We start from the raw sequence: 16460 nt of genomic DNA on the forward strand, positions 1-16460 counted from the left end.
TTGGGGCCGTGCCGCAGAGCGCGCGCGATCTCAGTTCCCGGGCCAGGGCTGGAACCCGCGTCCCTGGCAGGAGAAGCCTGGAGTCTTAGCACCGGGCGGCCGAGCAGTCCCGGCCGAGGGTCCCCCGGGCGCCCGGACCGGGCTTCTGGGGGCTGAGAAGGCCTGCACGCGGCACCTGCTCACGGACACTGACCTGGCGAGGCCGCCCGCCGGCCTTGGTGCGCGGGGACGGCCCGAGCGGCTCTTCCCTGGCCCCACACTCGCGGCCGCGGCGCTGGGCGGCCCCCGGGCGTGTCCAGGGCGGCGGGAGGAGGGGGGAGTCGTTGGGGACTGGGGGCGCTGCCCGGGGGCCCAGCCTGCCTCCCCCCGCCCCCGTCGCCGCCTCCCGCTTCATAAGCGGCCGCCAGCGCGCCTCCCTCCGCTCTTATCTGATCCCGGGCGCCCCGCAGGAGGGAGCGCCGGAGAGGAGGCGGCTCCCGGCGGGCGAGCGGGGGTGGAGCGGGGGCAGGCCAATTAAAGGGGCGCCGGGCGGGCAGCGCGCGGGAGAACGGACTCGCGGCGGAACTGGGACGGGCCCCGGGCACCGAGAGCCACGCGGCCTGGGCTGGAGTCTCGCGGGCGCAGGTCAGTGCCAACCTCTGCTTCCCTCTCTCGTCGGCCTTGAGAGTCTGTTCCTGAGGGAGGGAAAGCCCAGGCGGCGAGTCCCCTGCGGACGCGGGGCGCCTCCAGGGACCTGCTCTTCGCGCGCCCGCGCTGCCCGCGGCGCTGAGGGACTGGAGGCGCGCCCGCCGCGTCCCGCCCGCTCGCCGGGCAGCGAGGTCTGAGCGCTGCTCGGCGTACGCCGGTGCTGCTCTCTCGAGCCTTCGCCCCGGGGCTGGCGGGCGGCGAGCGATCTGCGGGAAGGAGCGGGTTTGGCTTCCAGACGGTAGATGCCAGCATTTTCAAGCAGAAAGGGCCTCCTAAAGGCTACCGTTATGGTGAGAAAGGGGCTTAGGGATTGCTTTGGAGGACTGTGTGTGTTACAAACAAAAAGCATGGCTCAGCAGGTAGAAAATCCGCCTGCAACGCAGGAGACACGGGCTCGATCCCTGGGCCAGGAAGATCCCTTGGAGAAGGGAATGGCAACCCACTCCAGTATTCTTGCCTGGGAAACCCCATGGACGGAGGAGCCTGGCGGGGCTACAGTCCATGGGGTCGCAGAGTCGGACACGACTGACGGCTAAGCACTCAGCACTCAAGGGTCAGTTGGGAGAACCGTCGATGGAGATCACGGGCTGCAAAACTCACCCAGACACCGGCGGGTGATGAGCTCTGGGCACCAGCTGCTAGTCGAAAAGAGGAGCGAGCCCGCAGCGCCGCAGGGTGTGGGCAGCAGCGGCGGCTCGTCCACGTCTCTGCGTCCGGAAACGCGGCTGCTTCGCGCGCTTTGCTTCGGTGTCCGGACCCAGGAGGTCGCGGCTTTAAGATGCACCGCCAGGCTGCGGCGCTGGAGGGCCTTCTCTTCCCGGGCTTCCCAACCCCTCGCCCCCTTTCACCCCTCGGAGCTGCTCGCTGCCTCAGGCCCTCTAATGCGCGCGGCTGGGGGGAGGCAAACCTCCGCGCCAGCTGGGATTTAGCTGGCCCCGCGCACCGGAGAAGGCAATGGCACCCCACTCCAATACTCTTGCCTGGAAAATCCCATGGACGGAGGAGCCTGGTAGGCTGCAGTCCATGGGGTCGCTAAGAGTCGGACACGACTGAGCGACTTCACTTTCACTTTTCACTTTCCTGCATTGGAGAAGGAAATGGCAACCCACTCCAGTGTTCTTGCCTGGAGAACCCCAGGGACGGGGGAGCCTGGTGGGCTGCCGTCTATGGGGTCACACAGAGTCGGACACGACTGAAGTGACTTAGCAGTAGCAGCAGCGCACCGGCAGCTAAGGATCCCGCCTGCGTTGCGGGAGACCCTGGTTCCATTCCTGGGTGGGGAAGATGCCCTGGAGAAGGGAATAGGCTACCCGCTCCAGTATTCTTGGGCTTCCCCGGTGGCTCAGCTGGTAAAGAATCTGCCCGAAATGCGGGAGACGTGGGTTCGATCCCTGGGTCGGGAAGACGCCCTGGCGGAGGGAACTGCTACCCACTCCAGTATTCCTGCCTGGAGAATCCCATCGACAGAGGAGCTGGCGGGCTACAGTCCACGGGGTCTCACAGGGTCCGACATGACTGAGCGACTAAGCACAGCACAGACAAGACAGGGTTAGCGCCCCGCGGGAGGAGCGGCGTTGTGCCCTGGGGTGACTTCGGTCCTAACAAGGGTCTGAGCGCTGCCTGCCATAATTGCAGCCACGGACACCCTCATCTAGGAGCTGGGGGCTTGCGTCTTGTTCGAGGAGCTCCCGGTGGCGCGGAGCTCGGGGACCCGGAGTCGCCCGTTCTGCTGAGGCTCTGTCCCCAGGGCGGGTGTTCACGGGAGGCTGGCGTGCCGCTCTCGGGAACCTGGACCCCAACCCTCCGCTGACCCCGGAACGCCGTGTGCAGCCGCACTCAGAGCCTCTTTCCCTCTGCGAATTCTGGATTCACTTCTGGAAATTTTGGAGTGTCAGCTGCCTGCAGCAGCAAAAGGGGGTGGTGGAGGGCAAAACCCTAAAAATATGCGGATGTTTGGTGGCTCTGTGGGGGAGCAGAATTGGGAAAGAGTTTCCCTGAAACTCTCCCCCTAAAGACTCCAGAGCTCCTCAGCTACAGAGAGTTAGGGGCCTTCCTGGCTGTCGGGTGTGGTAAGGAGGCCCTAGCACCCAGCACAGAGGCGAAGCTGGATGCATGGTGGGGAGCGAGCTGTGTTTCTGACAAGGGGGTCCGCTCTGCCTGCAGCCATCACTGGGAAGTGTGGTCTGAGAGAGGGAGTCAGTGAATGCGTGGATAACACTTGCACTTTGGGTTGCTTCAAAAGAGCAACTTGCAAGGATTTCCTTTGAACCTGGTCCCAAGGGTGTGGTTACTGTACGACAGACTTCAGGGAAGCATTTTTTAAAAAAGCAACTTAATCGAGTTATAATTCATATACCACACATGTGTGCAATTCAGTGGTTTTTCGTGTATTCATGGAGTTGTACCACTGTCCCCACAACCAATTTTAGAACATTGTATCACTCCAAAAAAAAAAAAATCTGTGCCTATCAGCAGTATAATTCTCATTTTCCCCCAACCAAGCCATAACCGCCCCCCACCCCCCACACCCTTGGCAACTGCTCCTCGACTTTCTGCTGACATTTCATATAAGCGGAAGCAGGCAATGTGTGTGGGCCGGCGTGACTGGCGTCTTTCACCTCCTGAGGTGTTTTCCAGGCTTATCCATTATGCACAGGACGCTCTATCCTAAGCACTGGGTGTCTCTCCCTCTGCCTGAGGGCCCTGAGCCAGGTGAGACCTGGACCTCCACTGCATCCCTGACCTCCTGGGGGTCCCTTTGAAAGGACAGAAGCCTCCCTGGTGGGGCCTCTCAGTGACACCCTGGGAAGGACTCCGTGGAGCCCGTCAGAATTCCTGGAGCAGTTTTGGGCAGGTCCCAAACTTAGGATGGATGGGAGGAGTCCTTTGGCGTGGATCCTGCTGCTAACGGTCCAGCTGTGGATTTCAGAGAGCTCCTGGGGCCTCCTTCCACGCAAATCTTGGGTTTGGGAGTCCACCAAGGCTGGCTTAAAGGATGGAGTGAGCAAATGGGTATGATAGGAAGGGCGCTGGAGCCAGCTTCAGCCCAGCAAAAGTCTCCTTGGGGTACACGCCCTTTGACTCTTAAATCCTTCCTCGAGTCACTTAGTAAAACACAGAGAGCTTTTGCCTGTTTTAAGCTGGGAGTCTGCAGTTCGTGACTCTATGAGCCACATATTTGCTGTCATTTTAATCCAAGCTCAACCAAATGACTGCTGTTTGCCCAGCCTGTGGAGTGTAGCCCAAGGTTCCTTTCAGGGATGAGGGCCTTCCTGTGTGCCTCAGGCTGAGGTGATGGTGTTTGAGCACCTCTGAGCTAACATTATCCGGGATTATGAGATGTGTAGACAGCAAACGGTAAAGGGCCGGGGGAGGGGCGGGGGGCTGGGGGGAGGTGAGAGGAGGAAAACCGAGGGCCAGGCCAGTAATCGGCGTCCTCTTGAGCAGCTTTGCTCCACTGGCGATGGCTGTCAGGGAGGTCTCCGCTTGCGTCTCCTCTCCTGTAACTGAAAAAGCACGCAGTGCGGAGCTCTGCTACTCTTCTCTGTAGAGGGAGCCTTGTGAAGAGCGGGCCTCATCCTGGTCTCCTGGGGACGTGGGTGGGTGTGCGGTGGAGACTGGCGTGTATTTTGAGTTCCTGCCTGGGTCCCTGCCCTGTTCTCGCTCAGAAACACATGCAAGTCTCCGAGTTCCTCGTGGACGAAAATGTTGTCTTTCTTCTAAAGATAAGATCACCGAGATGTAAACTACCAGCCTGGGGTCCCAGAGCCGGCAAGTGGCAGAATCGGGATTAAAGTAATGTCTGCGTGAGACGTGGGCCCTGCCCGTTGCGGGGCGGGGGCGGAGGGGGCGGACAGGGGGCGTGGCCTCCGGGCCCTGTCCCCCCGCGGCGTCTCTGGGCTTCACGGGGTTCTCCTCCAGGAAGCAGGGGGACGGGCCCCTGCAGTGTCGCTTCCAGGCCTGGACTGACCCCGTGCAGACTGCACGGCAGCGCTGGGTTCTCTGCTCTGCTGCTTCCTTCTCTTCACCTTTTCCCCCTTCTTTCTGCTTTCCCTCTTCTCTCTCTCTGCTCTCTGTTTTTTGAGGGGATTCTGACGAGGAAGGCTACAGGAATTTCTGACAACTTTTTAAGTCAGAGCTTAAGAGTCTAGACTTTGCATTTCTTCACGGTAAATTTTTTATTTAATTTTCACCTTATACTTCAAGGTCATTTTTTGAAATCAGTGCTCTTGATGAATTTTTCTGCCAGTGGGCCTTTGTGGGAACTCAAGGCAAGGGTCCCTGACTTCTAATTTTAGGGAGCTGTGTTTGGTTCTCCCTCCCCGCCACACACACACACAGAGGTAAGCTGAGCTATGAAAACTGATTAGAGAGAGGCTAGGCTTTGCTGAGCTTTTCCAAGTGTCACAACTTGTGTCTGTAGCTAGGAGTACTTCTGGGGTGGGGGGTAGGGGTGAGGGGGTCTTCTATTCAATGAAGATTTACTCCTGGATGGCTTTCTGTCTGCTTTTGCAAAGGGGAACATGCTGAACTGATACTAAAAAACCACGTTCTATTGAGGTTTAGAATGGAAAATAAAGATTGCTACTGTAGGAAACCCAGGAGCAGCATCTGGCCAGACTTGGAAGATCAGGGAAGCCTTCCTAAAGGGTGAGATGTCTGTCCTGGATGTGCGGCTAGCCTCTGTGATGCTCGCAGATACAGACTTCAGTTAGAAGCGATTCACATTGCTTTGTCCTTAACAAACAACAACAACAAAAAAAGCCAAGTGATGGAGCATTCCTGAGCCAAGGAACTGTCACTGCAATTTGCCGTGCTCTGGGGATGGCTCTTCTATCATGTAGGATTCACAGCAGTCTAAGTTAAGGCTGGGCAGCTACGTTTCTCAGGATGACCTGCAGTCAGATACCTTGCATTTGGCTTCTCTGGTGGCTCACGGGTGAAGAATCTGCTTGCAATACAGGGACACAGGAGGCGAGGGTTCGATCCCTGGGTCAGGAAGATCCCTTCGAGTAGGAAATGGTAACCCGCTCCATTATTCTTACTGGGAAAATCCCGTGGACAGAGGAGCCTGGCCAGGTTCATGGGGTCACAAAGTATTGGACACATCTGATGCAACTGAGCGTGTGCACACACACACCCACACACACCCACACACCCTTACACACCCACACTCACACACACAGACACCCCCACACACACCTACACCCGTACACACACACCCACACACACGTCCCCCTCACACACCCACACCCCCCCCACACCCACACCCCACACACACACCCACACCCCCCACACACACCCACTCATACCCCCCACATACACACCCACACCAACCCACCCACACACACACCCACACCCACCCGCACACCCACAACCACCCACATACATACACCACACACACACCCACACATACACACCCACACCCCCCCACAGACACCCCCACACCTACACCCCTACACACACACATACCCACACCCACACACACCTCTCCCACACACACCCCACCCACCCACCCACACCCACACACACCCACCCACCCACCCCCACACACACACCCACCCACACACACACACCCACACACACACCCACACACACACACACCCCCACACCCCACACACACCCACACCCCCACATCCCCCCCACACCTCCCCACACACCCACACCCCACACACACACCAACACCCACCCACACACACCCACCCATAGCCCTCACATACACACCCACACCCACCCACCCACACCCACACCCACACTCACCCACACACCCATACCCACCCACATACACACACACCCCACACACACACCCACACACACACCCACCCTCACACCCACACACACCCACACACACACACACCCATACACACACCCACATACACCCACCCCCACACACACACCCCACACACACACACACACACACCCATAGCCCTCACATACACACCCACACCCACACCCACCCACACACCCATACCCACCCACATACACACACACCCAACACACACACACACCCCCACACACACCCATACACACACCCACACACCCCCCCACACACACACCCCATACACACACCCACACACACCCCACACCCCCACACCCCCACATCCCCCCCACCCCCCCCACACACACCCACACACCCCCACACACCCACATACACAAACACACACCCCCCCACACACACACGCCCTCACACCCACACACACACACACCCCCCACACCCTCCCACACACACCCCACACACCCACACCCCCCACACACCCCCACACCCCCCCCACACACCCCCCACACACACACCCACACCCCCCACACACCCACTCATATCCCCCACATACACACCCACCCACACACCCACAACCACCCACATACATACACCACACCCCCACACACACATACACACCCACACACAGACACCCACACACCTACACCCGTACACACACACATACCCACACCCACACACACCTCTCCCACACACACACACGCACCCATCCACACTCACACACACACACCCCACACACCTCCACACCCCCACATCCCCCCACACACACCCACACCCCCCCCACACCAATACCCACCCACCCACACCCACCCATACCCCTCACATACACACCCACACCCACCCACCCACACCCACACCCACACTCACCCACACACCCATACCCACCCACATACACACACACCCCACACACACACCCACCCACACACACACCCTCACACCCACACACACCCACACCCACCCACCCACCCACACACACCCCATGCCCACACACACACACACACACACACACCCCACACCCATACCCACCCACATACACACACACACACACACCCCACACACACACGCCCTCACACCCACACACACACACACACACACCCTGCACCCTCCCACACACACCCCACACACCCCCACACCCCCACACCCCACACACACACCCACATCCCCCCCACACACACCCACACCCCCCCACACACACCCATCCATAGCCCCCACATACACACCCACACCCACCCACATACACACACACACACCCCCCACATACACCCACACACACACACACCCTCACACACACACACACGCTTCCCCCCGACACACACACACACCCCTTTGCATTTGAGCCATTCACTGGGCTGCTCCGATCCTACATAAGGTCTTTCTGGGATTTAGAAGAAAGTCCCTTGGGGGTAGACCTGTTGGGAGGAGAAAGGGTGCTGTTTCTCTGGAGATCACTTTTGCCCAGGAGCTGGAGAGAAGGTCTCTGCCTTTCCAGCGTTCCTCAGCCTCGGCCAGCTGCAGGGCATGCGGTGCGCTGGCTGTGTGCGCCTCAGCCCTGGCCACTCAGTCACTGATCACGCAATCAATATCTATCGATGGGCTGTAATGCGCTCTGAACGTTGTGGAGTATGGGTTGAACTGCCCACCTACATGTCTTCCAGTACCCAAGACTCAGAAAGTAGAGTTACTGGGGCCGTGAAGTTAGCTGGAGAGTCACAATGGGATAAGAAGCAGAGGCCATCTGTTGGAGACTGATCACCCTTCCTAAAGATTTTTCACTTTTATTAATATTTTAAATAAACATTTTAGCCTTGTTAATTTCCACTAATATTTGTTTCAGGTATCTTTGGTTATTATGCTTATCTTTATTAATCCTTTCCTTCAACTTAATTAGGGTTTTATTTGCTCTTCTTTTTCTGTCTCTAAGTGAAAAATTAGATCATTGATTTTTAAATCTTTCTTCTTTCTTATGTGAATATTTATCTCTAATTCTTAGGTTGCATTCCACAGATTTTCATGTGGAAAATCTTATTTTTATTCCCTTTCAACTATTTTTAAAATTTTAAATTTCCATTGTGATTTCTCATTTGACCCATGGATTAATTAGAAGCATGTTGCTTAATTTCCATTTTGAGTTTGTAAAGATATATGATTAATTTCTAATTTAATTCTGTTGTCAGAAAACAAACTCTGCAAACTTTGAGGCTTTTGAAGTTTATGAGCTCTCGTTTTAGGGCCTACTCATTTTACGATGCCTACTTTGTAAGAAAAAAATTTTTTAAAGATGTATCCTGTAGTTATTGGATGCAGTGTTCAATAAATATCAGTTAATAGCTGACAGAGTGGAATTATTATATTAAGTGTATATTCATGTATGATTGCTAAGTTTACTGACTAGTGAAGGTGACAGTCGCTCAGTCGTGTCCGACTCTCTGCAACCCCCTGGACTACACAGCCCATGGAATTCTCCAGGCCAGAACGCTGGGATGGGGAGCCTTTCCCTTCTCCAGGGGATCTTCCAGACCCAGGAATTGAACCAGGGTCTGCTGCACTGCAGGCGGATTCTTTACCAACTGACCTATCAGTTCAGTTCAGTTCAATCTCTCAGTCGTGTCTGACTCTTTGTGACCCCATGGACTGCAGCATGCCAGGCCTCCCTGTCCATCACCAACTCCCGGAGTTTACTCAAACTCGCGTCATCGTCGAGTCGGTGACGCCATCCAGCCATCTCATCCTCTGTCGTCCCCTTCTCCTCCCGCCCTCAGTCTCTCCCAGCATCAGCGTCTTTTCCAATCACTGAGCTCTCAGGGAAGCCCTAATGGACCCTTTACTCTGAATTGTCCAGAACTCGAGGGCGTGGTGGTTGTTTTTGTTTGAGTGTCGTTCACCCTACTTGTGGCTCACTCTTTTCTGAGGCACCCTTTCTCAATTTTAGTCCCTGGCATTCCTGAACTCTTCTGCCCTTTGACACTTTATGCTAATAAGACTGTGGCTTTCCACTTGATTTCTAATCTCAATGCCTGCACAGTGGGGAGTTTGCTCAGAGGAAGAAAGACAGTCACCAAGCTAACAGTAACACAACTAGGGCTTTATTTCTAACTTAGAACTCTTTTCTCCTGTGTCATAAGGCTAACAGAAAAGAGTGATAAACACTGATTTCCTCCAGGGTCTGTTTCTAAGTAGACTTCTTAACCAATCCTGAAAAGCCTTTTGGTTATTCTAGACGTGAGAAGGTGCTCTCTAGTGGTACTTTCACTGGAGAGAAGAAATTAGGAAAACTAGCCACGTCAGCACCCTGAGCTGTAACATCAGCCCTGTTCTTAGTCTTTGCTTTCTTATCTACAAATCTGTAGACCCCGATCATCAGCTGGCTGTAAAGTTCTCCTATGAGATGCATCTGTTGTTATTCAGTGGCTAAGTCGTGGCCAACTCTGCCACCCTGCGAACACAGTGGGCCCGGCTCCTCTGTCCTCTGCTACTCCTGGAGTGCGCTATCTCCAAGAAGTTAAAATGGATATTAGAGTAATAATGTAGAACCCAGAAAAGGGCTTCCCAGGTGGCTCCGTGGTAAAGAATCCACCTGCCAATGCAGGACACAGGGGTTCGATCCCTGGGTCAGGAAATCCCCTGGAGAAGGAAATGGCAGCCCACTCCAGTGTTCTTGCCTGGAGAATCCCACGGACAGAGGAGCCTGGCGGGCTGCAGTCCATGGGGTCACAATGAGCTGGACACGGGTTAGTGACTAAACCACAGAGTCCAGAAAGAGTTCAAACATAAAGGTCATTTTGTTCAGTCCCCTGCCACAAACCCAGGACTCCCTCTACAGCATCTCTCACGGGTGTGACGCAGCCAGCTTCTTTCTCAGACCTGCGAGTAAGTGGGACAAGCGTGTCCTGAGTGCTGGAGAATGTTTCGGTCCAAATCCACGTCTGGGTGGCTCCCTCTGTTGATTCTGGTGCTATTTGCAGAAGCTGCACAAAATAATCTTGGTTTATCTTCCACGTGAAAGCCCTTCAAATATTTGAAGACATCTATTATGTGCTTCTGAGTCTTATTTTTCCTAGGCTTAATTCATGCTTAATCATTCCCATGTCTTTCAAATGTTCTTTGCATGGGCTTGTCAACCAGAACTGCTAAGTCTATGGATTATTCTTAAGTCAAATATTCCAAGTCTTCTTATGGTTGATGATTTTGAACCTGTACAGAGCTGTCATCTGGACAAGGATAAAAAATGGATAGGAATGTTCTTAGAAAAGTTTAAAGTAGTTCAGCCATGCGGATAATGGTGCCTGTGTCCTTATCTGGATCTTCTGTCTTTGTCTAAACCTTTATACCAAGTTCGTCCCACAGCCTTCATGAGATGGGGGAGATAAAGACTTGTTGAGTCTCTTCGTCCTTTAGGATCTACCCAAGCAGTAAATTCATTGATGATTTAACTGCCTTTGCCTTACATTCTTTCAACTTGTTGCTAGCATGCTGCTGGTTAGAACTTTTTGAGAGCCACCTGTGTTTCTAAGTACATGATTTACATCATCACAATCCTATAAGGTAGATGTTTGAGTGCACATTTTACAGATAAAGAAACCAAGTCATGGAGTGGTTACACTACTTAGTCGGGGGCCCCCAGCAAGTCATTGGTGGGTACGTCTTCCTCGTGCCCAGATTTCTACTCACAGCTCCAGTCTGTGTCACCTCTGATGTATTTCGCACTTACTTCATTTAGTTTTGTAAATTTGCTTGTGGTCTTCTTTTTCAATAAAATTATAAGTGAGCTGACACAGGGATCATATAGTAGGAAATTTTGTATCTCCCTTACAGTAGAGTGGCTTGGTGGCTCAGAGGGTAAAGAATCCTCCTGCAATGCAGGAGACCTGGGTTCCATCCCTGGGTCGGGAAGATCCCCTGGAGAAGGGAATGGCAACCCACTCCAGTGCTCTTGCCTGGAGAATGCCGTGGACAGCAGAGCCTGGTGGGCTACAGTCAGGGCTATTACAAAGAGTTGGATGCGACTGAGGGACTAACACGAGCAGAGAGCTTTGGTTATGGTAGGACTCTTGGTAGTGACTGCTGGAGTGAAAATCCTGAAACTACAAACAACAGTCTCTCGCAGGGCCGGGTATCCCAGATGGCTGGCAACCAGTTTATGGTTTTCTTGGATGTCAGCACTGACTGAGTAGAACGTTATCCAGCTTTGCATGTATGTGTGTGTTAAGTCTTTGTGTGTGTGTGCATGTGTGTTTATATGAGTAGTTTACACAAACTTTAGGATAAATATTTTAAGGGATTTTGATAAACTGGCTTGCATAAGGCCTCTGCTCCTTCTTAAACTTAATTGTATAAATGAGATTGGATAAAACAAACATATGAAGTAGAGGACAGGTCAGTTAGTCCTAATGGGGATAGTTTTAAGTTACTGATTGCATAATCGAGTAACAGTGTTTTGAGAAAACTTGTGCTAAACATTATCAACTTTCCCCAAATTGAGTTTATACCTTCTGTAGTAATACAGCTAAATGGCCATTTCTAACATGATGTTGTTAAGCCAAAAAAAATAAATAAATAAAGGCAGCGTTATTTGTTTTGTGCAAGGTTTTAGGCAATGTTTCAGCAAATTAGGCTTTGACATTTTAAAAATATCTCATGGCAGTTTAGCAGAAACTGGAATTTTTTTCTCGCCCCTATTTTACTGTCCAAATGAAAGACTTGGCATAAAACCTTGGGAAAACAAAAATTCCACTTCTCCCAATATGGTATTACTTAATCTCATTTAAAATAAACAATAAGAAAGGAAGAATTTAAAGAAAAGCTATGGCTACAGGTTTTTTCTGTGTAAATAATATGCAAGGAAGGGCTGGTACTGAAGCTGAAACTCCAGTACTTTGGCCACCTGATGAGCTGACTCACTGGACAAGACCCTGATGCTGGGGAACACTGAGGGCAAGAGGAGAGGGGACGACAGAGGATGAGATGGTTGGATGGTGTCACGGACTCAATGAATGTGAATTTGCGCAAACTCTGGGAGATGGTGAAGGACAGGGGAGCCTGGCGTGCTGCAGTCCACGGGGTCGCAGAGAGTCGCACGTGAATTAGTGGCTGAACAACAGCAATAACAAGCAGTTTTCAGAAAGCAGTTGCCAAGACAAGGGCAGCAGCCATTCACTGGTCTGTTACTTGTTCACTGGTTTGTCATTTGTTTGTAGTGTGTGCCACGCAGATCGGCTTCTCACGTGGCATGGTAGGCGCTGCCTCGCATGCCGGGCCTGCACTGGACTGCCGTGCTTCGGTGAGCAGTACTTTGCACTGCAGCTTGGAAAAGGGCCTCCTGTCCTGTGTTAGCGCAGCACTGTGGGATGCCTGAGAAAACCCCCGCTTGGTGCTTACCTCTCGCTTTGCCATGCTCTCGTTGAGCCTTGTGGTTGTAATATTTGGGGAACAAAATCTTAGAATATTTGTTTTGGGTGGAGAGTGATTCCACTGTGCAGTTCTCCTTTGAGGGGCATGGTCTTGGTCCTGATGGAGCTGATGCCTGCTCCTATATGTTCAGACCCCCCATAATCAGGCCTTCTGTCTACAGAAAAGTCACAGCCCTCTGGAGTGTGCGCGTGCCAAGTCGCTTCAGTTGTGTCCAACTCTGTGACCCCGGGGCCTGTAGCCCGCCAGGCTCCTCTGTCCATGGGGTCTCCAGGCAACAATACTGGGTGGGTCGCCACGCCCTCCTCCAGGGGATCTTCCCAACCCAGGGACCTCACCCGGGTCTGCTGCACTGCAGGCAGACTCTTTACCTCTAGCGCTGCCTGGGTAGTCCCACGACCCCTGGGATGACCCACCCAATCTTGTTCTACCTGCCTTGGTAGGGTTAGAGGTCTCCATGACTCGGGGCCTTTCTCCCTGTATTGAGTTTGAATTCTCCATTTGTCCCATTTCTTCTGTGCTCTGACAAATAGCTGGTTCACTAATCTGTAACAAATTAATAATAAACTCATCCAGGCTAAAAAGCCATATATATTATATATAAAATAGCGACTCAATATGTTGCCCATTCCATTAGGAATTTTAAGGGGCTTCCTGTATGTGAATGTCTTAATTTAAAATATTCTTTAGTAATTAGCATTTTGGAAGCCTGGTAGGCTGGTTGGGGGGGATATTTTTTGGACCTCTAAATATAAATGAGTACATTCTTTAATTTTTTTTATTATAGGACCCTAACGTGATTATTTATGTGATTATTAAAGCACGTGTATCTTCCTTTAGTTGCAACATGAAAGAGTTGCATGCTATACTGTCACTGGATATTATAAAAAGTAGTTGCCAAGAAAAATTTTTTATGAATGATTACTTGAAGGAATATAATTATTTCTCTGGATATACTGTGTTACTCTGGAATAAGACCAGATTAAGTTTAAGTGCATGAATCATCTTAAATCATATTGTTTTGAAGGTTCATAGAGTTATCTTTTGCTACAGTCACTGAAATAACTCTTGTGTTAAAAAGGCAATTAAAGCTTGTATGTGGCTGCCCAAGCATATCCAGAGAAAAATTAATGGCCTCAAATAAAGAGTATCGCATTAAGGGCTAAATAAACAAAAAGAACAACAACAACAACAAAAATAAGAGCAAGTACAGAGCTAATATTGCAAGTTAAGAAAAACTATCCTCTAGAAATTGTAATCTGGACAAATATTTAGCTTGTCCGTTTTGGAGAGAAAAGAGAAAGGTAGGAAAACGTCAGTTTGATGCTGAGAGTGGAGCCTTCCCAAGTGGCTCAGCTGTAAAGGATCCGCTTGCAGTGCAGGAAATGTGCTTCAATCCCTGGGTTTGGAAGATCCCTTGGAGAAGGAATTGGCAACCCATTCTAGTATTCTTGCCTAGGAAATCCCATATTCAGAGGAGTTGGTGGGCTACAGTCCGAGGGATCATTAGGAGTCGGACACGACTTAGCCAGTAAACAATAGCAACAGTAAATGGAGCTATAACCAGAAAATACGTTGTCTATTGAGAGATCACACAACTCTGTGCTAATAAATGTGAAAATCAAAATGAAAAGATTAGGGGCAGGATGGGGAGGGAGGTGGGAGGGAGGTTTCAGAGGGAGGGGACATATGTATACTTGTGGCTGATTCGTGTTGATGTTGGCAGAAACCAACACAATGCTGTAAAGCAATTATCCTTCAATTAAAAAATAAATTTAAAATTAAAAAAAATTAGAAGAATAACTTCATGGGAAAATATCCAGACTAGAAAACCAAGAAGTAAATAAGCTAAGTAGATTTATAAATAAGACAAAAGTTGTGTAGGAAATAGCTTCCTAAAGGGAATAGGCTCATATGATTTTTCTCTCTCAAATTATTCTTTGGCTTTTAGAGAGTATGTCATTCTCATGGTACTTAAGCTATTGCAAAACAATGAAAATATAGAAAACTTTCTAACATTTTTAAAAATGAAGCTAGAATGATCTTGACACCAGACCTTTTAAGAAATGAATACTCTCAGTCAATTTTAGTTATTAACATAGATCTAGAAGAAAACAGTTATACAAAATTGACATGATATAAAAGCAATAACACGCAGATAAAAGAAAGATAAGTTAGCTTGGGACGAGGGTTCCCTGAGGGCTCTTTAGACCCTAAAAAGTGTCTGATTAGCAGATGGTAAAGGGACTCTTGGGTAATCCAATGAGTTGCAGAGACAGTCTAGGATTGCAAAAATTCAGGCCTGGGAGCACTGTGAAGGCTTGCTCGCAGACCCAAGACGGACAGAATCTTGGAGGCCCTCGGACACGTCACTGCCCAGGTCTTGCCTCACAGAGACCTGACTCTTCATCTCTAAAGACTTGACTGGTGTCAGTCTTACAGGAACTTTGGAAGAGCAAGCAGCAGCAAAGGGCTGCATTCCACGTGAAGTCGCGGTGCTCCAAGTCCTTCCCATCCCCTAGACCTGCCTCTGTGAGTTATGTGACCCTCCCAGGGGGACCCTGTGTGGGCAACTTACAGCACCTCCTGAGCAGAGCTGGGTTCTGCTGAGAAGCCGCCAAAGAGGTCCCAGTCATCTCCTTCTTCAGTGAGCTGCCGGGTAGAAGGACCACCGACGACCTCACTATGGGAAGGACTCAGGAAGCAGTTGCCTGCCTCAGAGGTGCTGCGCTCTAAGTGTGCAGCTGCCCCCGGCATCCGCGTCAGACCCAGAATCAGTCCGTGTTAGTGAAACAGGGGGGTGACCATGGATTCCCAATCATTCTCTTCATTTACAGCATCTTGTAAAGAATCTTCCTGTTCCTAGTTTATGTTAGAGTGAAATATGCACGCCCTAAGGATCGATTCACGTCCTGACAATACCCACACATGTTGGCTTGTTTGCCTGTCCCAGATGACTACATATGTTTTATGTCCAGCCTTCTCAAAATACCCCTGTGCTCTCTGTTTCTAGGACTGCTGTTACATCCCATGCGGAAAACAAGAAATAAAATGAAGATTTTTCACTGCAAGATGCAGTACTGGGTGTTTCCAGCCTTTTTTGTGATTACTTATCTTTGCACCATTGTCCAGGGTCAAGGTATGGAAAACTTAAATGAGATTCATGGGGCCTGGGAGTCTAGCCATGTTGGTTCTGATGATCATTTTTTATCTTATTTGCCTTACTAGTGCTTCACTGGCTCAGCTGTGCTTTTAGGCAGGTCACGTGTTGGCTTTTTCTCAGTTTTACCAGCTGTTTACGTTGTAGAAATGTGGCACAGCTTTGATGAAGTTACAGGTCACTAGTGGCTGAGCATATTAATTTTGCAGTAGATGGTTAAATAGCTCATTTTTAATATACTTCTGAAATGTCATGCAAACTTAATAACTAAAGTCAAATTTGCAAAATCAGTTCTATTAATAGGGAGCTGTAAGGCATGTGCCTATGTGTCTTGATCATGCCTTGTCTCTTAAAAAGAGTGTCTACAAGATGTTTCTGCCACTTCATACCTGGTCCTTATTTTTGCTCCTTTCTTTAAAACTGAATGCACAATCT

The 16460-nt window shown here is 50.9% G+C and overlaps 1 protein-coding gene across 10 annotated transcripts in view; it reads left to right on the plus strand.

The window, feature by feature from the left end:
* The first annotated feature begins 541 nt into the window (after window positions 1–541).
* Window positions 542–16460, plus strand: part of COL14A1 (collagen type XIV alpha 1 chain) — a 232915-nt gene continuing 216996 nt past the window's right edge. For 9 of the 10 annotated variants that reach the window (XR_003038138.2, XR_001501879.2, XR_003038139.2 and 6 more), the window contains exons 1-2: window positions 542–624; window positions 15879–16004. Coding sequence is in view for 6 of the 10 variants with exons in the window: in XM_015474561.2 (XP_015330047.1) it covers window positions 15896–16004 (109 nt within the window). In the remaining 4 variants the exon portion in view is untranslated. Of the gene's footprint in view, window positions 978–15878; window positions 16005–16460 lie in introns of all 10 variants that reach the window. The other variant, XM_059874511.1, reaches the window with a different exon arrangement.

The sequence above is a fragment of the Bos taurus genome, chromosome 14 (assembly GCF_002263795.3).
Source record: "Bos taurus isolate L1 Dominette 01449 registration number 42190680 breed Hereford chromosome 14, ARS-UCD2.0, whole genome shotgun sequence".
Taxonomy (NCBI): Eukaryota; Metazoa; Chordata; class Mammalia; order Artiodactyla; family Bovidae; genus Bos; species Bos taurus.